This window comes from Canis aureus, chromosome 9, assembly GCF_053574225.1.
Source record: "Canis aureus isolate CA01 chromosome 9, VMU_Caureus_v.1.0, whole genome shotgun sequence".
NCBI lineage: Eukaryota > Metazoa > Chordata > Mammalia > Carnivora > Canidae > Canis > Canis aureus.
Window position 1 is genome coordinate 57,119,613 of NC_135619.1, and position 26,094 is coordinate 57,145,706.

At 38.1% G+C, this 26,094-nt stretch overlaps 1 protein-coding gene across 5 annotated transcripts in view; it reads right to left on the bottom strand.

Moving 5' to 3' along the window:
• Positions 1-26,094, bottom strand: part of SEL1L (SEL1L adaptor subunit of SYVN1 ubiquitin ligase) — a 56,648-nt gene that overhangs the window by 28,515 nt on the left and 2,039 nt on the right. For 4 of the 5 annotated variants that reach the window (XM_077910248.1, XM_077910250.1, XM_077910249.1 and 1 more), the window contains exons 2-6: positions 22,375-22,412; positions 21,317-21,548; positions 4,491-4,658; positions 2,401-2,506; positions 1,253-1,415 (exon numbers count right to left, since the gene is read on the bottom strand). In XM_077910248.1, the coding sequence (XP_077766374.1) occupies positions 1,253-1,415; positions 2,401-2,506; positions 4,491-4,658; positions 21,317-21,548; positions 22,375-22,412 (707 nt within the window). The remainder of the gene's footprint in view (positions 1-1,252; positions 1,416-2,400; positions 2,507-4,490; positions 4,659-21,316; positions 21,549-22,374; positions 22,413-26,094) is intronic. The other variant, XM_077910252.1, reaches the window with a different exon arrangement.

Consider the following 26,094-nt stretch of genomic DNA (forward strand, 5'->3'; position numbering starts at 1 on the left):
ACAAAGACTGTGTTAAATTAAGAGTTAGACTGGTTAGGTATTCAGACCTACAGAAAACAATGGTTATAATTCCTATAGTACTGTTTAAATAGTCTGAAAACAGCCTTCCTCTAACTATGACTAGAAATTTTATATTTAAGCAAAATCCACACCATCAATAAACCTGAATTACTGAGAGCATTTAAAATAAATGTGGTGGCCCTCTAAACCCAGGTGTCAATCTTACTATTACCAATGTGGAATCAAGCAGATATTATTTATCAACCGGTGTGATGTGATATGGAATGCATAAGGCAGTCTAGACCAAAAATACTTGACTTGAGTTCATTAGCTTTTAGCTGTGATATCCTCTATAGGAAGTATAGATGATGAAGTACCAAACAAAAGGACAAAAGGAAGAAGCAAACAGGCAAACTGAAGTCAGACATTCTGCAGAAAAACTGGCCCTCTCTCTAACACAGACAAGAAAGAAAGAAAGGCAGGGACTATGCTAGCAATAATAACCAAACAGAATGTCTAGTCCTGGATTGAATACTGCTTTGGATGAAATAGGTATAAAGGAAATGTTTTGGTTCAATGCCCTATGAAGATTATATGGGTATTCCATTTACTGGGATGGAATGGTGAGGGCTATTCATCGAAAAAGCAAGTAATGGAATAGCAGACAGGGACATCTATTTTAATAAAAAATTTACATGTATAAAAACACAAAGAGAAAGGTCAAGAAAAATGTGCATGTATTACCATGTAACCAATGTTCAGGTCTGGGTGGTATAGATATGATATTTTCTTTCTTAGGTTTTTTTTTTTTTTTAGTTTCCTGTAATGAACATGTACTACTTATGTAATATATATATATATATATATATATATATATTTTTTTTTTTTTTTTTAAATACCAAGATTACCAAAGCTGGAGCATCTGAACTTTGGAAGAAAGGCAATGGGGAGTGAATTCAGATAAAATTATAATTACCTTTATGTTTCATTCTTTACAGACTGAATTTGGAAAACTACAAATATAATTGTGGTAAGATACAGCTGCAAAAGTGCCTTAGGTGACCACAGTGTTCTCACACCGAGGAAGAAGACTGTCCAAGATTGATAAAATGGTCTGCCACAGAATTAGTATTTAAAGGTATTTTACCTTCTAGCCTTATTTATTAAGGAAAGGCAGAGCATAAAGAGTAAGCTGCTATGAAAATAAACAAGTGCTGTATGCCAAGAGATTCTGCAGTGAAAGTACACTTACAGTTTGTCCCTTAGGAGAGCCTTCCTCAGTCAGTTTCTCAAACATCTCCTTGGCTGCCTGGATATTCTGTGTCAGGTAATCACCAAACAAAAGAGCATATGACACTCTCTCCAGGGCCTTGGTATGATTCATGCCCGCTGCCTTTTGAAGATACCGATATGCTCTTTAAACATAAGCAATTAAAAAAAAAAACAAATTAGAAATATTTTGGGACTGCTATTAACATTTTTACAGAATCTGGGGCACCTGGCTGGCTCAGTTGGAAGAGTATGGGATTCTTGATCTCGAGGTCATGAGTTGGAATGGCACGCTGGGCGTAGAGATTACTTAAATTAAAAAAAAACAAAAAAACAAAAAACAAAAAACACTTTTTTAAAAAAAATTTAACTTAAATTGAAAAAGACTTTTTTAAATTAAAAAAATTTTAACAAAATCTATTAAAACACAGAATAAACAATTCCTCATTCTATAGAATCCCTGTGATATTTGATTTCCATTAACCTGTGTTACTTATAATATGCAGAAAACATTCTGGGCTACTTTTGTTTTTACATAGGGTACCAGCTCTGTTATTTCAATATTTTAGAATAGTCTAAAGAATTATAATACTGTGGTATCCAGTACATAATCCAATGATAAACACTGCAATTTCCTTTTAAAATCGTTGTACAGACTATAACAAGAGTCAGCTGAAATTAAGGACATAAAATGTTAAAAGACAGACAACTTATTTTATATTCTTTCCAAATTCCTAAATTCTAGTTTTTGTCTGCAAGACAATTACAAAGTAAAAATAAAAAAAAAAAAACAGAAAAAACACCTGACAACAATTCCTTTTGTTCTATGTCATTTTGAATTCTGAAGAGTATACATATTCTTGTCTCTTAGAAACTATTACAGCTTTAATTATTTCCATTTTGCTTATTGTTCATTCTTGTGATGAATATTTATAATCTTTTTAGCCCAATGAGCTGAAATCTGATAAAAGTAATGCCCTAATGTCCATAGGTCATATTAGGTCTTCTGAAATTACAAACTAAGAGAAATCCTCTGTCTTTGGCAGTGTATTAAAACAAGTACTTCGCACTTTTTTTTATCTGAGTAGTGGCCTATGTCAGAAGCAGAATGGACGGACCAGTGCTACCTACTCTCTTTTTTGGCTTTTCTTGTTGCTTCCGTTGAGGATTTTCATTCCTGTCTGGTACATCATTTCTGCTTCCTGCATTTGCCGCCGTTTAGCAGCCTCTTCTTCAGCTAAAAACAAAAAGTCAGATGCTTTTAAATGGAGTTTAATCTTATACCAATTATTTGTCAAAACTCAGTATATATTCTTTCTTCTGGTGAAAGATACCAGATACTGATACCAACACAATGATTTTTCACTATTTCCCAGTCTGATTTTTATTTTTATGTTTTTAAAAGATTTTATTTCTTCATAAGAGACACCCAGAGAGAGGCAGAGACACAGGCAGGGGGGAGAAGCAGGCTCCATGCAGGGAGCCCGACTTGGGACTCGATCCCAGGTCTCCAGGATCACGCCCTGGGCTGAAGGTGGTGCTAAACCGCTGAGCCATCCAGGGATCCCCCCAATGATTTTAAGGACATTTGCTTTTATGTGTGGCCTATATCTGACTAAAGTTAAGACTTAAAAAAAAACTAAATAAAACTCATTAAAACAACTTTCTTTTAAGAAAGGGGGTATCAACCTATTTTTCGGAAGTTGCTTTTCTGCTAGTAACTCTAAATTTTTCATCTAAGTCAACCAAAATTCCAGCAGAGCCTTCTAATTATATAGCAAGGTGAGCTAAAACTGAAGGACCACTGTAGTCAAAGGACACTTTAGCCTCACCTGAAAGGCGCCATCTTTACAAGAAGGAAATACTTGATTTATTACACAACAGAAAATTAGTTGAAAAAAAATGATTTTTATTAAATATAGAACTTGATTTAATATTCAAGTTCTCTTTTTTCCCTAAGTACTGATACGACATAGAAAATCATAGCATTGGTATAGATTTCCCCTATATTATTTTGCTACTGTAATAAAGCATTTTAACAGATATCTAAAACTCTTCAAGAGACATTTGAGGGCAGCCCTGGTGGCTCAGCGGTTTAGCACCACCTTCAGCCCAGGGTGTGATCCTGGAGACCCAGATCGAGTCTCACATCGGGCTCCCTGCATGGAGCCTGCTTCTCCCTCTGCCTATGTCTCTGCCTCTATCTCTCTCTCTGTGTCTCTTGTGAATAAATAAATAAAATCTTAAAAACAAAACCAAAAACAAAACGAGACATTTGAATATTTTGTTAGGAGTTTTATAGAAATAGAAGTGACTTCTTCTTGTAATAGAAAAGCAAAATTTGGTATATTAAACAAGAGTACCTAATCGTACCGGCCCACATCCAAAGATGGACTATATTTGATGCTATTCTAAGGAATGCCTAAATATTCTATCAGAGCTATTATTTTGAAAATGTTATCTGGTATCAAAAGAGGTATGTTCAAAGTTTTCTGTTGTTCTTTAATAGTTAGAAAGTTGGGCAGCCCAGGTGGCTCAGTGGTTTAGTGCCGCCTTCAGCCCAGGGCCTGATCCTGGGGTCCTGGGATCAAGTCCTACGTCAGGCTCCCTGTATGGAGCCTCCTTCTCCCCCTGCCTGTGTCTCTGCCTTTCCCTCTGTGTGTGTGTGTGTCTCATGAATGAAAAAATAAAATCTTAAAAAAAAAAATTAAGTTTTTCCCAAAAACTCAGCTTGCCTTTAGAGGCAATACTAACATTTAGGGCAGTGAAATATACTATATCCATCAAATTATCTTATAAATATACTATATCTGTCAAATTACCTTAGCACAGCACATTCAAAGTATTTAAAAAAAGGTATTATCTATTTTTCATCTATGCACTATTAATTAACCTTTAGCATAATGTTCTGTTTTTCCTTATTGCCAAAAAATGTTTTACATTGATTTATTTAGCAGCCTGCCTGAGGGTTTCCAGAACAACGTATGCACACCAAAAGAAAATCATCTCTAAATAAAACATGAATGTGATAAGCTGCCCAAGTGACAGCCTGGGAGGCAGTATACTGCATGCTTCCTGTTCTTAAGTACATTCTGTAAGACTATAACTATGTCGATGCTGACCATTTTTGATGAAGGTGGGAAAAGGATGGCTAGGAAAAGGCTTAAAATTGTATGAGACATAAAGCAATGTGGACACGCCTCCTACTGAGCAATACTTACTTTCACAAAAGCCCCACTTTTCATCTGCCTTGTAGTCATAGGTTGTAGCACACCACAATCTGCCATCTTCCCTCCCATCTGATGTACATTCGTCATATTCCTTATCCAGAAACAGAAAAGGGAAGTGGCAGGGCTCCCCATGTGCTGTGCCTTCAATGGCGGTCAGAGCTGAAAAGATAAGAAAAACCTCTAAACATGAATAGCACCTCTTGTATCTATGGATTTAATACCGTGAATTTCAATCATTAGATTTTGAAGACAAAACTACATGATTTGAAATGGGGAACATGAAAGGGTCAGCATCAATTTTCTTTAGGATGACTTAAGGGCGGGTCAACTTAGTGAACATGGCTGGCTTCATGTACATGACAGCTTTGTATCCAGCTTTAGAATTTCTGAAGGTCTTGAGATCTGATAACTATAATGTTAGAAGTCTACTATAAAACTCTTGACCAACTAGCAAGCAAAATATAAGGCAAATGCCACCAAATCAACTCCACTGCTCAGCACAAATCCCCCTTTTTCTATCTGAATGTAATAAGTCAGTTTCTTTAATAGTAAAAAGTCATTCAGGGAAAATGCTCCCCCAGATAAAGTTCATCATTCACGTACGCCTCTGTGATCCCACAGCATTTTTTCAGAGCACTTACCATATCTGAGGTTCTTTTTTTTTTTTTTTACCATACTCTTGCTCTCACAACACCCTGAGCTTCTTAAAAGTAGAGATCATATCTCTAATCTGTTCTTAAGCTCTGAGTATCTTTTGGGCACTGGGAATTGTGTCAGGTGCTGGAAATGAGGTGGAGCACAGGTCTCTGCTCTACACAACTTAGTGCCTAGCAAGGAAGAGAGATATTAAACAAAAATGTGACTCGTGTTACGGAAAGGAAAGCCTCCCCTGTCAGGAACTGAGGTTTATCACTGGACTTCACAGATATGTAGGAGCAGAGGGTGAATGAACTGCTTCAGGGTGGCGTGGCAGAGGTACCGTAAACAGAGGGAATTATGTGCGCTAAGAAGCAAATGAATGACAGCATGGCACTTTAGAAAACATACAAAAAGTTCAGCATGTTAGAACATGCAGTGTGCAGGCCCAAGTGCACAAGAGGTTACACTTAGAGCAGCACAAAGAAGCTAGACTAAAAAGATTTTGATAAATCTAATTAGGGAGTTTGGGCTTTATCTTGAGAACACTGGAAACTCACTTAAGAGTTTTAAACAGGAGTGACATGCTCATACTTTCATTTTTATTAAGAGAGGGGACAATGGACTGGAGAAAAGCAAGGCTAGGTGCAAAGGCGACCAGTTTAAAAGTTGTGAGACTAGTCTAATCGAGAGGTCATGGTAGCCTGAAGAGGATGATGGAATGAAAGAAGTGGATGTACTCAAGATGCTAAGGAAGTAGATACAGCCCCACTTACTGACTAGATGTGCAGGTGAGAGGGGAAGAGTATGGAAGCCTCCCAGGTATTAGGCTTCAGGAAGTGAGGGGATGGCTGTCCTCACTAGGAGAACACTAAAGAAAGAGTAGGTTACTGGGTACGGATGAAATGGATCAGGGCAGAGAAAGGTGAAGCTTTGATCCTGCTACATTCAAAGTGGCTACAAAAAACATAGCCAAAAAACAAGACTCTTAGACATCTTTTCAGCTGTAGTCAAAGAGAAAGGTCTCTGGTTCATAGACTGGAAGCCAAGAGTAAGCTTGAGAGCGCCAAGTGAGTAGTTCATGAGAAGACCAGAGGGCCAGGGTTGAGCCCAGAACCATAAACAGGTGTGAGTATACATCAACTTCCAAGGGTTGCTTTTACATGGAGAATTTAATTAGGCATCATCACTTAGTGATTAAGAGCATAGCTCTGGATTCAGAATGCCTGATTCAAACCCTACCACTTATTAGCTGTACACTTTGAGCAAAGTAGTTAATTGCTCCTTTTTTTTTTTTTTTTAAAGGATTTTATTTATGTATTCATGAGAGACACTGAGAGAAAGGCAGAGACCTAGGCAGAGGGAGAAGCAGGCTCTCCGTAGAGAGCCTGATGCGGGACTCGATCCCAGGACTCTGGGACCACACCCTGAGCTAAGGGCAGATGCTCAACCACTGAGCTACCAAGGCATACCTTAACCTCTCCTCTTATCTATAAAATCATTTGCAGATAACTTATCTACAATAGGGGTAACAATCCTTGCTGCATAGTTACTCATAAAGATGCACGTAAATAATATATATAAAGGACCCATCATGGTGCCTACCACTTAAGGTAATAAGTGTTTAAGAGTTGGTACTGTTACTATCACAGGTTCTCCAGCTCTGAAAGGCTAGGAAATGGATGCTCTTTCTCGCCACTGCAAAGAAGAATTCATACTAAGATATGTTATGAAAGCTATTTTCAGTAAGTTATGAAACGGTTTACCACCAGGTAAGTGTCATTCACCATCCTGGTAATCACTAACCAGAGGCAAATACTTTGATCTGTGTTTATAAGAAATGATCTTTAGTACAATTTATAAGCAAAGTACCCTTTAGCAATGACCTCAGAGGGGTCATTTTAAGTACAGAGTTTGAAAAAAGGCACTCCTATGGACTGCTATTAGATTCAAATTTGCTTGAAAAAAAATAGTACCTGTAAAATAGCAGTTTGTAAATCTGATTTCAAATTAAAATAATATAATAGTTTAAAAAAATATTTGTTTTTTTCTATAATAGACATTTTTGTTTTAAAAACAAATAGCTTGCCATAAGATCCTAGTTTGCCAGTGTCCTAAGTGATGCAAGTATATGCAAGAATTCTTTCATGTGATACAAGTATATACCAGAAGAAACTGGAAAGAACCCAAAGGTTTTTGGCAACAAAAGGTTTTAACCTAGTGCTGATTCAGCACTAACTTAAGTAGAAAGAATCCCCAGGGTGCATGTGCTTCACCAATTTAGAGTGAAACTTGGTCTAAATGTGTTTATTAGTATGTAATCAGAAGGAAAACTTGTATCTCTCAGTTACCTTCTCAAAGCAAAATCACAACCCGGAAGTTGCTACTACCTTTTAAACTTGTTTTAAATTCTTCTCAAAGTTACTGACTGGGACTTGCAAGTTCCAAGTCAATTATCTCAAGTCCTCACAATAGTGTTAATTTCAGTTAATTTTCTTTCCATGGAGAGATTCTGCAAGAATTTCAAAGCGATCATTTTAAAAACTGCCACAAAAATAGTACTAGTTTAAAAAACAATGGTAATTACTGCTCTGGCACAATGAAGCTGACTGATTATGCAATTTAAGTTAATGACAGCCAGTAGTCAAACCTGACTCTAAAAATGAAAGGGGGAAAAAATCTGTCATTAAGCCAATTTTGCACCTTCCTGTAAAAAAGATCACAGTTCTAGATAAGGAATCATGTTTTGACTCTATAATAATGACACAGTACCACAATCCATTTAAACCTTGACAGTAAGATTTTTATAGCTTTTTTTTTAAAAGATTTTATTTATTCATGAGAGACAGAGACAGAGAGAGAGAGAGAGGCAGAGACATAGGCAGAGAGAGAAGCAGGCTCCATGCTGGGAGCCTGATGTGGGATTCTATCCCAGCACTCCAGGATCACACCCTGAGCCAAAGGCAGATGCTTACCCGCTGAGCCATCCAGACATCCCCCCGCCTTTTATTTTTAAAAATTTTATATTTATTCTTGTTTATATTTTAAAAATTGCTCTTGCAAAGCCAGTTTAAAAAAAAAAAAATCAGGGGATCCCTGAGTGGCTCAGTGGTTTAGCATCCGCCTTCAGCCCAGGGCGTGATCCTGGAGTCCCGGGATCGAGTCCTTCATCGGGCTCCCTGCATGGAGCCTGCTTCTCCCTCTGCCTGTGTCTCTGCCTCTCTCTCTCAGTCTTTGTCTCTCATGAATAAATAAATAAAATCTTAAAAAAAAATCATTCAAGAAAACTAGGAAAAGTTAAAAAAAAAAAAAAAGAAAGACGAAAACCCAAACAATAATCCGAAACCTGAAGTCATTCAGTGTTGCCAGGGTACAGGTTAATGGGGACTTTCATACTGCTGGTAGGAGTGTGTCAATCAGTACAACCTCTTAAAAAGGGACTTTTAGGAATACCTATTAGAATTTATACAGCCCATACTTTGGATCACATTTTTCTACTTCTAGGATGTTTACTTGTAGAAATGCTCCCATAAGGATACAAAGAGATGTGTGTAAGAATGTATTTGTGTATAAAGATACAAAACCAAGAACTCAAAAGTCTAACAATAGGAGATTGATTAAATCAGCTTTAGTGCAGCCATTACCTAAAAACCTGGCATAGACAGGAGCAGAGGATCAAAGGCTGGGTGTCAGGGTAACTTTGTATTTCAAGTTCAGATAGATTCCAGAAAACCAACAGGTAAGTGATGAGAGCATCTTCAGAGTAGGAAAAAAAATGTGAGGGGTAAGATGAGGACCAAGAACTGGCCAACTATCCAGCAATGAAAATTATGACTGGCATCAAGTGGATTTACAGGTCTTGAGGGGACCTGAGCATCATGGGAGTCAGATAACAGAATGAGAAGAGAGGAAGTGAAATCAGTGAATACAGACAAATCTTTCAAAGAATGATGCTACAAAGGGGAGTAAGGTGGTTACTGGAAGGGGTTCTGGTTTTTAAAATATAAACTATTACAGCATATCTGAACGCTGATGGAAGGAATCCCAAGAGAGAGGAAGCAATGCAACAGTGGTTAGAATGTTGCTATATGAACTGAGTTAAATGTCCTGGGAATAGACACTATCTTTTCCTCATTTCTAATGGTAAGATCAAAACAAAACCCAAAAATATCAACTTCTTGATCCATAAAAACAAAAGTAAGGGATTTAGCTTTGCAATTTTCTCTCATCTTGGGGGGATTTACACTGCCAATAAAGACTGATATTGTATCTGTAAGTTCATATGAATGGTCTGTTAATAAGAAAACTACTTAATCATGCTGCTTGTTTGAAGCAATTTTGTACTTCCAAACATAAAAGGTAAGGAGCATTATTTAAATTTTAATTTTTTAAAAAGATTTATTTATTTATTTATTTATTTATTTATTTATTTATTCGTTCATTCATTCATTCATTCATTCAGGAGAGACACACGCACACACACACACACAGAGAGAGAGAGAGGCAGACTGACAGACACAGGCAGAGGGAGAAGCAGGCTCCATGCAGGGAGCCTGACGTGGGACTTCATCCTGGGTCTCCAAGATCATATCCTGGGCCGAAGGCAGCACTAAACTGCCAAGCCACCAGGGCTGCCCGGTAAGTAGCATTTTAGTAAAACACACTTACAGTAGAAAATAGTTATAATACAATCATTTAATGTTAAAAAGCGATCAACCTCAACTGTCATATAGTGTTCATCAATTTTAGTAAACACCAAGATAAAAACTCAACCATCAGGAAAGATGCCTTTGTCTCTGCCTCTGTGTGTCTTTCATGAATAAATAAATCTTAAAAAAAAAAAAGTAAAAACCATATTTGAGACAAAGCAAATAAAGAGGTATTTATTATGGAAATATGGGATAACAATCTCTTAGGGAAAATACCAATGTTATATAATTTGCTACAAGAGCTTGCTTTTACTCAATGCTGAGAATTATTAACTACAGTTGAGAAATTACATATGTTAAGGAACAAAGGAAAGACAAGTGGACTATATGCAGGGAGGCCCTGCTTAAGGATTAAAACAGAATTTTCAGAAGAATGAAATGTAAACATGGAGAATGAACAAAAAGTTAAAATCAGAGTTTACGAGCTCACTTCTCTCTGTGAGAAATTAATCATTTTAAAGTAGAAATAGAAGCAAGCACTGGCCCGTGTGCCCAGAAAAAAGTGACAAGCTTCATGACACTTAAATGACAGGCACTATCAGAAACCATACAGATAGAAACTTGCTCAGGAAAACTGCAATTTAGAAGAGTGAGCTTCTCTAAATAATGGCTTCAAAGATAGTCCTTAGAGTTTCAAAGGCCCCCGTTCGTGCACTTTTCCACAAAGATGGTCTCTTAAATGCAAAAATAATTTCTTACACAACTGTACAAAACAAAATAAAGGAAACAACAATAACAAAACCTTTATTCATTAAAGTTGGCACCCGTTGTAGGGAATGGTCTGTGTCCTTAACCATCTATCTTCTGTTAAATCTGATCACTAAAGTAAGGTTGGTTTATTCCCAGCCACCCCCATGCAAGTAACAATGATGCAGCAATGCCATCTTATTACTCCACCAACTTGCTTATTTCAGAACCCAATTTAAGCAGGATTTAGTCATTCGAAACAGCGCCAAGAGGCTCATTATTTGACTTAATTCTTTTTTTATTTTTAAGACTATCTGGATAATGTGTTTATTGTAACAAAGATAATCCAAGCTAGCAAAGTATACAAAATTAAAGAAAAATCACAGTCATCATTAGACACCGCTGCTTATTTCCCTCTTTTCTCCCGAGGTAACCGCTGTTAGTAGAAAAGTAGTTAATTTTTCTGCTCACTTGCTAATTCATGGGGGGAAAAAGGCCTTTCTTTCACAAAAGGGAACTGTGATAGTTAATTGTGTGCATTACCATGGCTAGGCCTCAGTGCCCTGATAGTAGGTTAAACATTATTTTGGGATGTTTCTGGATGAGGTGTTTGTGGGGGAGATTGGCATTTAAATCAATGGACTTTGAGTAAAACAGACTACCCTCCATGTGGGTGGGCCTCATTCAATTAGTTGAAGGTCTAACAGAACAAAGACCAAGAAGTAATCATGCCAGCAGATAGCCTTTGGTTCTATTTCTCTGGAGAACCCTGACCAACACAAGGGTCATTCTAAGTGAATTATGTGCAATGTGACTTTCACTTAACACTACCATTGTTCCAGGTGGCAGACTGCAGATTGTCCATTCTTAGCCTTTTCCTCATCTTGTGTAGACATGTGCTACGGAAATCAAGGGAATCAAGTACTTCCTTTATGACTCCCCTAGAAGAGTACTGCTGGAAACCTTGTGTCCTTTGGACTTTGTCCCATGCTGATTTTGCTTTATATGTATCCTTTTGCTACAACAACCTAAAGCTGTGAGTACAGCTGTATGCTGAGTCCTCCCAGAGAATCATGGATTTTGTAGGGATGGTCAAGTGACTGTCTTGGAAGTTTTACTGATGGCTCCTAGGGGAGTCTCCTGCCCTTCTGATGCAGGTATCACTTCTTCCTGAGGACCCAGGACCTGGAGGGATAGCCATCACCAGGTGTGACCACATGGAACAAACGTGAAGATCAAGCTAATTTACCAAGGAGACTGAATAGGAGAGAAAGGAGCTCGAGTCCTTGATGGTACAAGCCCTGAACTATGAAACCAAAAGAAACCTTTGCTTTTGCCACCATTTGATGGATTTTGTTATCTGCAATAAAAATGTTCCTTTAAAAATAACTATGAGGGGATGTCTGGGTGGCTCAGTGTTTGAGCGTCTGCTTTCAGCCCAGGGCATGATCCTGGAGTCTTGGGATCGAGTCCCACATTGGGCTCCCTGCATGGAGCCTGCTTCTCTCTCTACCTAGGTCTCTGCCTCTCTGTGTCTCTTTCATGAATAAATAAAATCTTAAAAAAAAAAACCAAACTATGAGTATTCTACAGTAGGAAACACTACCACATAATCATTTCCCCTCTTGATAGTCATTCATTTTCAAAAAATGTTTATTGGGATGATGTGCAGAAAACAGTTACCCTAGGCATAGCTGTTATCCTTTGAAAAGTGGGTCCTTGGCTAGAATCTGGGTTAGATTTTGGAAGGGTTCCCACTGCCCTGAGAGAAGCGACTCATTGTGCCTAAACTGTCTGTACAATGTGGTTTATGCTCAACATGTGTTTTCCTCCTGGGAGCCTGTAATTTTGATACATGCCAGGCAGAGACTGGGTACATGACTGGTCTCCATTAAAAACTCCAAGCACTGGATCTCTAATGAGCTTCCCTAGAAGGTTACATTTCACCTATGATGTCACATGTGCTACCGGAATCAAGGGAATCAAGTACTTCCTTTATGACTCCCCTGGAAGAGTACTGCTGGAAACCTTGTGTCCTTTGGACTTTGTCCCATGCTAATTTTGCTTTGTATGTATCCTTTTGCTACAACAACCTAAAGCTGTGAGTACAGCAGTACGCTGAGTCCTCCCAGAGAATCATGGATTTTGGGGAGGTCTTGGGGACCTCTGAAGTCAGCTAGCACCAGAAGTAGGATTTGCTAGGCTGACACTCACTCACTGAAACATGATGAAAGCAGTGTTTGGGAAAGGAAGGGTAGGGGACAGGGTATGATGAATCTCTGGTGGTCAGGTGGTTACAGGGCTATCCATGGTACACAGCAGCAGCAGCAGCAGCAGCTGAGCTGTGTGCTGTGAGAGGTAAAAGTTAATGGTGGAACCTGAAAATGATAGATCCTACTCTCTGCTTGAGAGTAGGCTAGTTGCTTTTGGCCATGGTGGCTAAAGTGATGCCTTTGGGTTTTATTTTATCCGCCAGATAGGAGAAAGGGCTCCCAAATTCCCAAAGGTGAGTGGGCCAAAAATGTTAAAAGTTTACAGTGCTCTCTCCTCCAAGTGGGGTAGAGGGGAAGACGGGGTTAAGAGGGAGTAAAACCAGGTCCTAATGATGTAGGAATGATGTTGGGATTTGGAGCCGATGGCCAAGAAAGAATTCTTGAGATGTCTTTGGTGCAAAAAGGTGGTTTTTTAAAGCAAGAGGACAGGACCATGAGCAGAAAGAACTGCACCAGGGTCACCAGGAGTGGCCCATGATAGACTTTCAAGTTGGGAGGGGGTTAGGGAGAGCATAAGTCTCTCAGGAATTTTGGAAGCAAGGTTTCCAAGACCTGGAGGGGGCTAGCTGTTGTGGGGGTGGGGGGAGAAGGTCATTTATTACTGTCTAATAAAATCTGAGTCATGAGATCTTTCAGATGTATATCAGTGGGTCATCTAGTTGGGGGATGATTGCCAACATATATCTTGAGAAGTAGAGATAAAGGAAGTTTCCAAAGGCATTTTTGTATGTTAAGTAGACTTACAGGGTTCTGGGGGTCGGGCTAAGATTGCCTTTTGCCCTTAGCAAAGTATGAACATTGAGGCAGCTGAGTTCCTAGAAGAATGTCACTCTGCCTGTTTCAAGGACTTGTCAATGGGCTATAAGTAGTAAGGAAATTTAATTTTTCTTTTGCCTTTGTTTCCCACATCACTAGGGCTGGAGTAAAATTTTAGATAAAGCAGAAAGAAAAGAGAAGAAGCCTGCTCTCCAGGAGGTTTTTTTTTTTTTTTTTAGTCTAGCTGTTGCTGCAATGGCCTCCCCCACTCCCCCTTCCTCCCCTGCATTCCAGCCAGGATCTTCCCTGGCAGCTGTAAAGTTAACATGTAAATACTGAATTTACTTCCTGGCAGTTCCAGTAAATTTGCAATAAGAAAAAAAAAAGTAATTCTTTTAGTGGCTTTGTATTTCCTGGTTATTGCAAATGCATGCATGATAAAAATTGATAATGTTAAATGCTTACATGCCTGAGGAATCATCCTGATCAGGGGAAGCTGCAAAAAAGAAATGTGTTAGTGGGACAAACTTCCTTGCTTTTTGCCGCCAGTGGGCGGGTTAGAATTGAAACTCTTGAGTACAGAACAAGCCTCTGTAATTGCTGGGTTTTGCTATGGAAGATATGGATGTTTGCTTAGTGCAGCCCTGTAGAAAAGGAGACAAGAGGACAGATGTAATCTACAGATGGAAACACATTTTTGGAGTCCTACAGAGGTTTTAGTTGGCTTCTGAAGGTAGAGTACTGACCTTAGAGCCTGATGGGCATATATGTGTGTGGAGGCAGGGAGAGAGCAACAGAGAGACAGACAGGGCAAGCTTGCATACGCAAGTGGGAGCCCAAAGGCTGACGAGACAAAGGCGTAGCACAGCCTCACATACCACTTGGATGTTATGGCCCTCCAGCATCTTGCCTTTGCTGCTGGAAAAAAAAAAAAAAGCCCCTGGCTTTCTAAAAATCCTGAATTCATAGATCGTATTTGCTTGGACTTGATTTTAAGCTAAAACGTGATGCTGTCTGGCATAGGCTTCCTGCCTCCATGTGAGCTGGACCAAACCGAGAGCAGGCACAGGCTCAACAAACAGATCTCAGACTCTGACCTCCGTACATTACGCCACCTCTCTGGGGGGCCCCATACTGTGAGAAAAATTGTGAATGCCTGCCTGGCTGGACTGTCTGAGTCACACACAAATGGTCACAGGACAGGGCTGTTCTTTGATGGGACCGTCTGAAGTCAAGCTGCTGACTGGCTCTGTATTTCTGCTACAGAGGCTAACCATATTCTTAACTATTGTCTGAAGCTGTAATTTGGGAGAAGATACATCACAGGGACTGTGACCCTCTATTTGCTCCTGACAGTTCGAACGACAGAGGGACTACTGGCCCCCATGGAACAGGTCTTAACTTGTGTCTGGCTCTCCTCATGAGCTGCCATCTCCAACAAGGGACTGATTACCTGACTGCTTCCCTCATCTCTCTCTCTCCTGCATACATCTTAGTGCCATCTGATTATTCAATGCAGTTGTCCTTAGAGAGGGAATGATCTTTTCCAGACTGCTTACTGGATAAGTGATCAGGGTGAAAGGGGTGCGAGGTTACATAACCCCACTTTGAAATTTTTTGAAAATTCGGGATTTTTGTCCTGACCAATTTTTGAACATGATGTTTTTCTGGCTCAGCTGTATAAAAATGCTTTTCTGTGAAGATATTTTGCCCCTCATACAGCATCCCTTCAAGCAAAAGGATTGGATGAGGGTAGGGGATGACTGAGAAAATATAAAATTATGATTACTGAATAGAAACACTGATTTTGTAACAACCAAGGGAAAGAAACTGAAGCCCCCTGCACCTGGAGAGGCACCAGTGAAGGAAAAAGGAATTATGATGTTTGGTTTTTGAAGCTATTTCTGGAAGCTTCTTCCCATTCCCAAAGGAAAACTCTCCATGTACCTTTCGAAGCTATTGAGAGTGATTCAGATTGAGGAGCCTGTGCTCATACCAGACAGGGCTATGAGGCAGCAGGAGGTGGCTCAGCCTCTGCACTTACCATGCAGAAAACCTCCAGATGTTTGTTGTCCACACTCATGAGGTGGATGAACTGGTGTTATGGACAACAAAACTGCTTGGAACTATGTGGCAGTCTCTCTGAAACTAAAAACTGAACTAAATTACTTGGACTGGAAACTCAAGGACAAGATAGCCATGGTAGAAGGCCACATTATCCTGCCTAACATATGTCTTGCTTGGGGTGCCCCAATGATGGTAAACTCTTTGTTTCTAGGGCTATCACATGTGCCCTCTGGGACTGTATTTTTAACGTGCTCCCTGACTATCACACCACCACCTCAGTTTCAACTTACTGGCCAGTTGTGCTGGGATAGAAATGATGGCTTATGCCTAGGTAAAAAAATTAATATAGATATTTAAGGAAGAAGCCATCTGGCTAAGGCAGGCCTTTATGATTAATGGGATTTGTTAATTGGCTAAGTCCAGGACTCATAATTGAAATCAGTATTGCAGATTGGCCACTCTTTATTGTCTGGGTCTTACTGAGAGTAACTGTGCTGTAAAGACAAGATGGCCAATGACCAGGGGGTAGACTGTGCAGAGAAGAGTTCACATAGCAGGCTTAAACTTCTGTCCTTGAAAAGGTGTATTAGGTTAGCCCTTGGCTAGAGACTGGGAACTTAAGATTTTGGAAGAGTTCCCACTACCCTGTTATGAGTGACTCATCCCAACTGTACAAACAATATGGTTTATGGTGAACACCTGCTTTCCTTCTGTAAGTCTGAAATTTTGGTATGTGCTAATAAGCATGACTAGGCCCCTAAAACGACTCCAGATATTAGGTCTCTAATCAGTGCTCCTGGTAGGCAGGATGTCACACATGTTGTCACAACTTGTTGCTGGGTAAATTAAATATCTTCTGTGTGACTCCCCAGGAAGTGGACCTTTGGAGGCTTGTATCCGGTTTTCCCAAGACTTCACCCATGCACCTTTCTCTTTACTGATTTTGCTTTGTGTTCTTTTGCTGTAATAACTCATAGCTGTACGTATGACTACATGCTCAGTCCTGTGAGTCTCACAGAGAATCATCAAGCTGGAGGTGTGGTCCTGGGAATCCCAGACACAGGTGGAAATAAGTATGAAATAGTCAACAAACAGCAAGAAGGCAAGTGTGGCTGAAGCCATGTGAGTGAAAGGAAGTGGCAGATGATGAAGTCAGAGGGGCTTGATCATGTAAGGCCTTTTTGGACTTCATTCTGAATGTGATAGGAAGCCACTGGAGGCTGTAAACAGAAAGGAAAAGTTGTCTGGCTGCTAAGAGAACTGACATAAGGGGGAAAGGAGGAGAGCAGGGACACCAAGCAGGAAGTTCTTACAGACATGAGACTCTTCAACTGCCCTTGGGTGGTTCAGATCTGCTTCAAAAAGGAGAAACTTATGTTCATCTTTAAAGATAAGTAGAAATACAATTAACTTGGGCAAGGGGGTGAGGAAGGTAATTCAAGCAGTAGGAAGAACTTGTACAAAGACCTAGAGGCATAAACTGCATGGTATATTTGAAGATTGGTGAAGGGTCTGATATAGCTGCAAGAGGGTCCTGGGCAGAGATGCAGGAGATGAAGGTACAGAGGACAGCAGGCATACTGCACGTGGAAGCTTTTGGGAATCATACTAAGGAGTTTCATTTCACAGGCAAATGGGGAGATAATAAAGGGTTGCATATAGGGAAGCTATGGATTTTGGGTTTTAGGAAGATCAATTTGGCAGAGATATGGATGAAAGGCCAACAAAGGAAGCAAGTTTAGAAGTTAAATTTCATACTGCCCAGTTCTAATGTAGTTGGGACTGCACACAAAGCCATGCCTATGTAATTTATGTTATACATAAACAGAGAGGTGATGTGTTAGAATCATGTTAGAAACATGCCTACCAAAGACTTTCTGGCAGACACACTAAAGGTATTTACTACCAGGAGGGTCCTCCTTACCTATGGAATCCTTTAGCAGGATGTATGTTGTGTGTCTAGAATGCTCATTATACATAAACCCGGGAGGTATATATTTATGACAAATGACTTCCTAGAAAATATCACACAAACTATGCAGTTATCAGAGAATAAAATGGAGAGGTTTCATAATGGAAACAGCTCCCTTTCACGAAGTGACATTCCATATGCATCGTTTAGAAGCCTCATATGTTAAAATCTGGGCCAGGGTACATCCTCATTGAGGTAAGCAGGACCTGGGAGTAGTGCTGGCAGTCACAGACTTCTTAACACTTCACCTATATCTCTAAAAATATTAGTCAAGTTTGGTACTAAGATCTCTGATTTTTTTTTTTTTAAGATTTTATTTAATTACTCATGAGAGACACACACAGAGAGAGAGAGAGAGAGAGAGGCAGAGACACAGGCAGAGGGAGAAGCAGGCTCCATGCAGGGAGCCTGACATGGGACTCACTCCCGGGTCTCCAGGATCAGGCCCTGGGCTGAAGGCAGCGCTAAACCGCTGAGCCACCCAGGCTGCCCAGATCTCTGATTCTTTAGAGTCCACAGTTTGTCAATCTGACCCATTGGGTTTTCTCACAGTATTTCATTTGAACTGGAAGAACTAGGATGAATGATATTTTAAGAGCTACCAGTACTGACAACTCAGTTGTCAATGCATGTCCCTGATGTCTAGACTGATGCCTAGATTGTAGCGTCTAAATACAATTTCACACTTAAAGGAATCTGGGTGTTTGTTTTGTTTTTTGTTTTTGTTTTTGTTTTTTTTAGAAATGGCTGATTCATTTCTGGATTAGGAAATGTAAGAGATGAATTTAAGATGTCCCATCTTGCCTAAAGAGAAAAAAGTTAAAAAGTCACCTATGATTAGTCAAAAGAACAAAAGTATGGACTTGAAGGGACTCTCAGTATGCAATAATGGGATAACTGAGCAATGAAAAAGAAGGACTGCAACTGTATGAAGCAAATATACGTGAAACCCATGGATCTGGAATGATGCTCAGAAGCAAACAGAAACAAACAAACAAACAAACAAACATGTACTTACTGGCCTCCTTTGGAGGTTGCTAGGGCATCAAATTATTTGAAAATATTTCAAGGGAAAGAACCAAGCATTTATCCTGCCTGTAAGGACTGTGTTTCAGAACAAGCAAATAATTGATAAGGCAAAGTTTGTCTTTATAAAAGAATCCTAGGTAACACGTGCTGGAGGAATTATACACTAGAAAGCCATCACTTTGCAATTCCTAGAGAAATAATGGACCCAGCCAACAAATGGTTGTCAAAACCTCTAGGTGAAAGATCAGTGAGGGTACTCTGAATGGCTGGATCTGGCTGACAGGACCCAGCCTCACTGATCAATTACCAGAAGTGGGACAAACCAGATCCTTTATGCTTCTGGATGTAATGTCATAGAAAGTACACAACACTCTATGAGATAGTCTCAATAAAAAAACAGAGCGACAGGGCAGCCCCGGTGGCTCAGTGGTTTGGCGCCGCCTTCAGCCCAGGGTGGAATCCTGGAGACCCAGGATTGAGTCCCATGCCAGGATCCCTGCAAGAAGCCTGCTTCTCCCTCTGCCTGTGTCTCTTGCCTCTCTCTCTCTCCCTATGCCTCTCATGCATAAATAAATAAAATCTTAAAAACAAAAACAAAAAAACAGCTACATCTATACCTCAGCCTCTAGAGTTAACTTCCAGCATACAGACTAAATAGCAGATGGTGGAAGAAGTCCAATGACAAGGATATGACCAGCTCGATCCAGAATGTGGGAGATTGTATAGTACAAGGGACATTATTTTAACAAATAAAATGAAATAAAAAACAAAAGAGAACTTTTACAGATAAAGAGAAACCAAAGATCTTAGTGTGGATACTGGTTTAAACAAATCAATTCTAAAAAGATATTTGAAACACAGGGAACACTGCAGAGAGACTGGATGATTAAGGAATCATAGCTAATTTTGCTGGGTGTCAAAATACCTTTGTCATTTCGTTGGGGAAAAGAAAAGACACTTTTAGAGATATGTGCACAGGTGAAATAATGTGGAATCTGCTATAAATACTCTAGGAAAGCAAAAAGATGTGTATGGGGTGGCAGAGATGCAACAAGAGAAAATGTGAATGGCTACTGACCCTGGATGATGGGCACAGAGGGTCATTATACCCTTCTCTGTTTTGAAGTCTCCTTCATAAAAATTAAAAAGAATGAATTAAACTATAGTATTTGGCAAAAATTTAAAAATGGTAATACATAATTGGCTGAGGCACAGGAAAAGGAGTTGTTTCAAATGAAGTAAACAGAATTACTTTTCTGAAGAATAATTTAACAGTATGGGATCAAATGTCTTTTAAAATTTTACATTCAGTCCAGCAAATTTACTTTAAAAAACTGAGAAAATTTTCATAGGTATGCACAAAGGTACATCTAAAATGATATCACAGAAAAAAAATAGTAAGCAATCTATTTCTAACTTATGGTATATTTATATGTAAATTTCAAAAAAGTTTTATTTATTTAAGTAATCTCTATGCCTACCATGGGGCTTGGACTCATGACCCTAAGATCAAGAGTCACGTGCTTCTCCAAATGAAGCAGCCAGCTGCCCCACCTGTAAAATTTTTGATAGCCATTAACTATCAAATTGTAAAATAATACTAATGATTGGGAAAATGTTCAAGATAAACTGTTAAGCACAAAATGTGGGCTGTAAAAAGATATATATAAATACATCCAATTTAGTCTTCTTAAAACTATACATTTAGAAAAGAGCCTGAGTTTTCTTCATGATGTTAATATCTCTGATGTCTAGTTGATGGGATTAAGATACTTTTAATTTTTTTAGACATGATTTATCTATTCATGGGCATGGATATTTGTAATAAAAAAACTCTACTTTTGAAAAAAATTGTATTTTTGAAAGGTAAAATCTTAATCAATTTCCAAAAGTGGCAGTAACAGAATACTAAGTGGGTGATCTTTGAAATAATAAACAAAGGACAGAAGGTTGGTGAAACAGGGCGGAGTGGATTAATAATTAATTTTTAGAAGGATAGGTATTTAGCACACTCTATTGTGAGAAAGAGAAATTTTAAATTTAAAAACAGAGAGTGTCAAGAAGGTAAAAAGTTAGAAAGGGGATCAAAGTTTATGTTAGATAAACAACTACATCAATTTCCTAGGGAGATTGAGAAGGTTAAAGCAGTAAAAATCCTAACATAATTCTGAAAATAACCAGGGTAGCATATTAGACTATCATTCTTGAGTTTACATTTTGTGTACCACTTGGGCAGATAATTACATACTAGAGTATGAAAAGAGGATGTTAGGATATTACTATAGTACAAATGCAATTTTGATGATTAAATTCAGCTTACATAACTTGGGTCAAATCTGTTAAGTGAATAACTGGCATATAAAAATCTAGTGGGCAGCCCGGGTGGCTCAGAGGTTTAGTGCTGCCTTTAGCCCTGGGCGTGATCCTGGAGACCTGGGATCGAGTCCCATGTCAGGCTCCCCGCATGGAGCCTGCTTCTCCCTCTGTCTGGGTCTCTGCCTCTCTCTCTCTGTCTCTTATGAATAAATAGTATCTTAAAAAAACTTTCTAGGAAGTCATACTATATTCAACACATTACATGTGCTTCATAATCAATAAGACCAGACTTCTGCATCTTTGTATGCTAGTTTAAGATTTCAGTTGTCTCCTTCCTAAGTTAGGCAAAAGCAAGGAAAATGTCCAGACTACCTTGTTTCCGTACTTTTGTTGGCTCTTCGTAGTCCTTGTTTTCTGAATTCGGAGATTCTAGAAAGCTGATTTCTTCTGTGACACTTTCCCCTTCTTGGCTCCTGAGGCTATCTTCCTCTTCTTGAATAGGTGATTCTAATTCTGATTCTTCTGAATCAAGAAATATTTGCCCAGCAACTACTCTGCCCGCTGTGCTGTGGTCCTTTACCGACTCATCTGATGGCAAAGGAGTCTGAGAATATAAAGTATTTTTAGTTTTCAAATAGTATCAGGACTGTCTCCAACCTAATCTGATTACTTTTACTAATCCAGATATATCTCCTTCAGCTGTGAATGTGCCATACTTGCTCATCTCTCTAAACTCTGGTATGTGTTTATCACATGCCTTCATCACTTGCCTAACCTGATTCTTTCTTCCAATTTCAACGTAGATGTTATTTCCCCCAGGAGGCATTCCTTAACTCCGGAGGCCTGAATTAGGGTCCCCTATAAACTCCCAACATAGCTTATACTTCCACTATGAAAGCCCTGTGCTACAACTTTGTTTCTTATCTATATTCCCTCAAATCTAGAGATCAGAAATCATAACTGAATGGTCTCCTTGGATAAAAAAGTGTTATTCACTGAATCAACCAATTTAAATGCATTAGCTCAACAGATTTATAAAAATTGATATAAGTGAAAACAAATGGCAGAGGTTAAGTCTTCAAAATTAAACTAAAAACATAGGAATAAAATTGATCTCTCACTAGGCAGTAAAAATGTTATTGCCTTTAGGCTCCTACATACGCAGCACATTCAAGTTAAAACTAAACCTAACAACTAACATTCTGAATAAAAATAGTTATTATTTTCCTACAGGTCAGTTATTTCCCCCCACCCCCAGAAGAACTAGTGTATTGATACCAGCTACATTTTTCTTTTCTTTTTTTTTTCTCTTAATCCAATTCTGTTGCCCAAAAGGGGAACAGGGGAATAGGATTTCCTATTCTAAGCCAAATAATTCATGCTTTTAAATTGGGCATCAAATACTGGTCAAGGCAAATTTTAGTACACACCTTGGAATCTAAGGATTCATCCTGACTGCCTTCTTCATCTGTAAAGAGATTTTAAGACAATTTTGTCATCCTTCTTGTTAGGAAATCACAGATATTGTTAAAACACTTGATAAATACAACAAATAATAATTAGACACTTGATAAATATATCTAGAATTGTCTAAAAATTGGTTGTATTCAACAACTGTTCAGAAAAGATTAGGTAAAAGGAAAACAAGGGGCTATGTGGGGTGGTTCTTCCTCTTTTCCCAGGGAAAACACTAACTTCACCTGTCTTATGTATAGGAAGACCCACCACTACCACTACCACCAGACACTTCTTCAGATACCATCCAAAACTGTTCACATTTAGTCTACTACTGAGTTACTAAACTTATAAAAATAAATATCTGATTTTGTGGTTCAGGGTTCCACCTATTCTTTTCCTTTGCTTAGAATCTGGAGTCACTTAGCTTATTTTAGTGATTAGCATTTTATTGTTTATGAAAGATAGACACTAACAATTACTATCATGTGAGAGAGTTGCTAGACTAAGATATTTAGGATTTGTGTTCTACTCTACTGAAGAGTTAACCAGATAAAAGTAAAAAGCAGCACCATACCATCATGTACTCACTCATATGAGACCTATTAAGTAATCAATATCTCATATTCAATGAATAATAACTTCAGCCCCTGGTTACACCTTTCTTCCAAATTCATATCTGCTGCTTTGGCTTTGTCCAATTATGTTAATAGTCCTTCTACTATTCTGTTTTTCTGCTATTTCTTCTATTCTGGACTTGTTATTCTTTTTCCTGATCTTATACAAATACATTGAACATAATGTCCATGTGTAAATGCTTGGTCATTGTATTCCTGGCCAGTTTAAAAACAACAACTGCCAAATGATCTCTAGGTTTCCTTCTTATTCTTAAAATTATCTGATTTTATACAGGAGTGGGCTTCAGTTATAAGCTCATCAGCTATATGAGAAATTAACCAGTAGACAAAATGCTATAAAACCATGTGCTTTTTGCCAGAAAACTTGGTGTTGAGTTGCCATTTAACTTTACTTCATATGGCTACATCCTAAATATTATTCATAACTTGTAACTCTTTCAAGCATAAGAAAAACACCCTTTGGAATTTGTATTATCAAAGTAGTGAGCTAACTTTAAGAAGTATAACCAACTCATTATGTGTAAAATAACACAACACTATTTCACAGCATTTGTTTCTTTTGAATATTTGAGAAAACTAGTCTACCAGTGAGGTTTTGCCATATAAGAAAAGTGCTGTCAATTCAAAGAACACTTAAGCTGCTTTCACATTTACTACTTTTAAGCTACCTTCCAAATATGTTTATTTCTGATGGGTGGGGAATCAAGGGTACAGCAGGTATTAGTCCCACGGAACCCATAACATTTAAGTAGTGATGGCAGTTAATTAACAATCATTCATAGTGCTGATTTCTTCACAAGTTTTACCAAAAGCCCAAATTCTTACAGACAGTTCAAATTCCATTCTCAGTAAATCTTTGGATACAAGAAAAAAATTCATCTCTATTATATATCAAAGTTTTATGTGTGGATGTGTTTAAATAATCACAAACATTAACTAGTCTATCAAGAGCAGACATTAAATGTATAAATGTATACAGTATATCCCCAAACTTTAGATGAGCCAGAACTCTTAAATTACTAATCACTAAATCATGAAATTTAGTACCTTGTCTCTCACAACAGATTACACATGTAGCTAATAGGTATATAAAGCAGTACCTATAAATAAATTTTAAAACATGTACATTTGAGATGTTACAAGCTATTAGACATTCAAGTAGCAAAATGTGTTTTTGAACTCCAAGAGACCTGGAAACCTGCAACAGGGTTATTTCACATGAATTGCATCATGCTTCTGTCTCTTCTCTCTTCAAACTAGGAATATATACTAATGTTACTGGTAAATAAGAGAATTCTTTCTCATTTACTAAACTGGGAAAGTCTACTCCAGATGGTAGTCTTAAAGCATAAGCTATTTTCTCTTTCAAACTGATATATTCATTCACAAGAACACTTTTATAGAAGTTGCTTATAATCAAGAAACTTCCGATAGGAAGTCATATATATATATATAAAGAAAATAATAATGCTTTTAGCAGAATACAGACGTGAAGAAAAATTCATGTATGTATATATGTAAATAAAAGTCATGTATAAATAGTTATGTGTAAATAAAAATAATGCTTTTAGCAGAATAGACACAAAGAAAAAATGCAAAAGAATTCTCATTCAACAGCATCACATCCAAATTATAACGGTTTATATTACTTTAGTAATTGTAAAACTTCCTTTGAAAAAGATCAACTTTCATTTTTATTATATCAGCTCAACTGCAAAAAAGTACCAGGGATATTCTTTCAGGGAAAAGTAATCAACACAAATTCATTTTCCAATTTGTCACGTAAACCAGACTGATAGACCTTCAAACACAGAAGTCCTAAGAGTTTGAAGAGAGCAGACATCCCGTTCTATGCTTTACCACTGAATCTGTGCAGATCCTAAAATACTGATTTTTAATTACTCCAAAATCGAAGCCTGGAGAGCTAAGTTCAAACCTTGGCTTCATTACATATTAATTGTATACACGTGGTTCAATATAGCAAGGTTGGTCAGCCTCCTGTTTCTCAACCTGCCAAAAGAGAATACCACCATCTTCCCTATTGACTCACAATAATGTTTTAAGGAACAAAAGGACAATAAATTAAATACTGTCTGCAATCTGAAATTTACTCTTTGAATATCTGATAATAGAACTATTACCTGAAATACTTAGCAGAGAACCTAATTTAAAAGATTCTGTAACACTGTTTGGCATAAAGAAAAAAAAGCAAACCATTTGTCTCCTCCTGCTGAAAATAAGACAACATATATTTCTAAGTGAGAAAAATTATACATATGTGGAATATAAGAAATAGTGAAGGGGGCTATAAGGGAAAGGAGGGAAACTGAGTGGGGAAAAATTAGAGAGAGACACAAACCATGAGAGACTCCAAACTCTGGGAAACAAACAAAGGGTTGAGGAAGGGGAAAAGGGTGGGAGGGTTGGGGTGACTAAGTGATGGGCACTAAGGAGGGCACCTGATGGGATGAGCACTGGGTGTTATACTATATGTTGGCAAATTGTATTTAAATAAAAAATTTTAAAAATATATAAAGAATAAAAAAGAAAAACTATAACATCTTTCATTACTGAGAAAATGGAGAAATATACTTTTAGTCTTCTTTATGCACAGGAAAAAGAAAACTTTTCCAATAAAAGTGTCATATTTTTATATGCCTCTAAAGCAAGGTATGAAATAATAGCTACTAACAGTGATGGAGTCAAGATTCCCTTCATTGGCTGGGAATTATACCTGGTAATAAATGCACACCTGGTAATAAATACAACTTCCCTTGGGTAACCATTAATATTTAAACTTTAAGTCAAAGCAAAATTATGGCCCAGGACTTGATTTTTAAATAGGAGCAAATCTTTAAATCTAAACTAATAATCAGGCTGACTTTCTGTATAAATATGCAATTTAATGAGTAAAAAAAGTCCACTGAAAATCCATGTACTCAGTTTCTAAAGCTTTACCTCACGTAGGTGCTTTACCGTAATTGCACTTCATGTGAGCACAGTAGTGCCTTTATCACCTGTCAGCAGGCACATCTCTACTGTTTTCGTTCAGGCTAA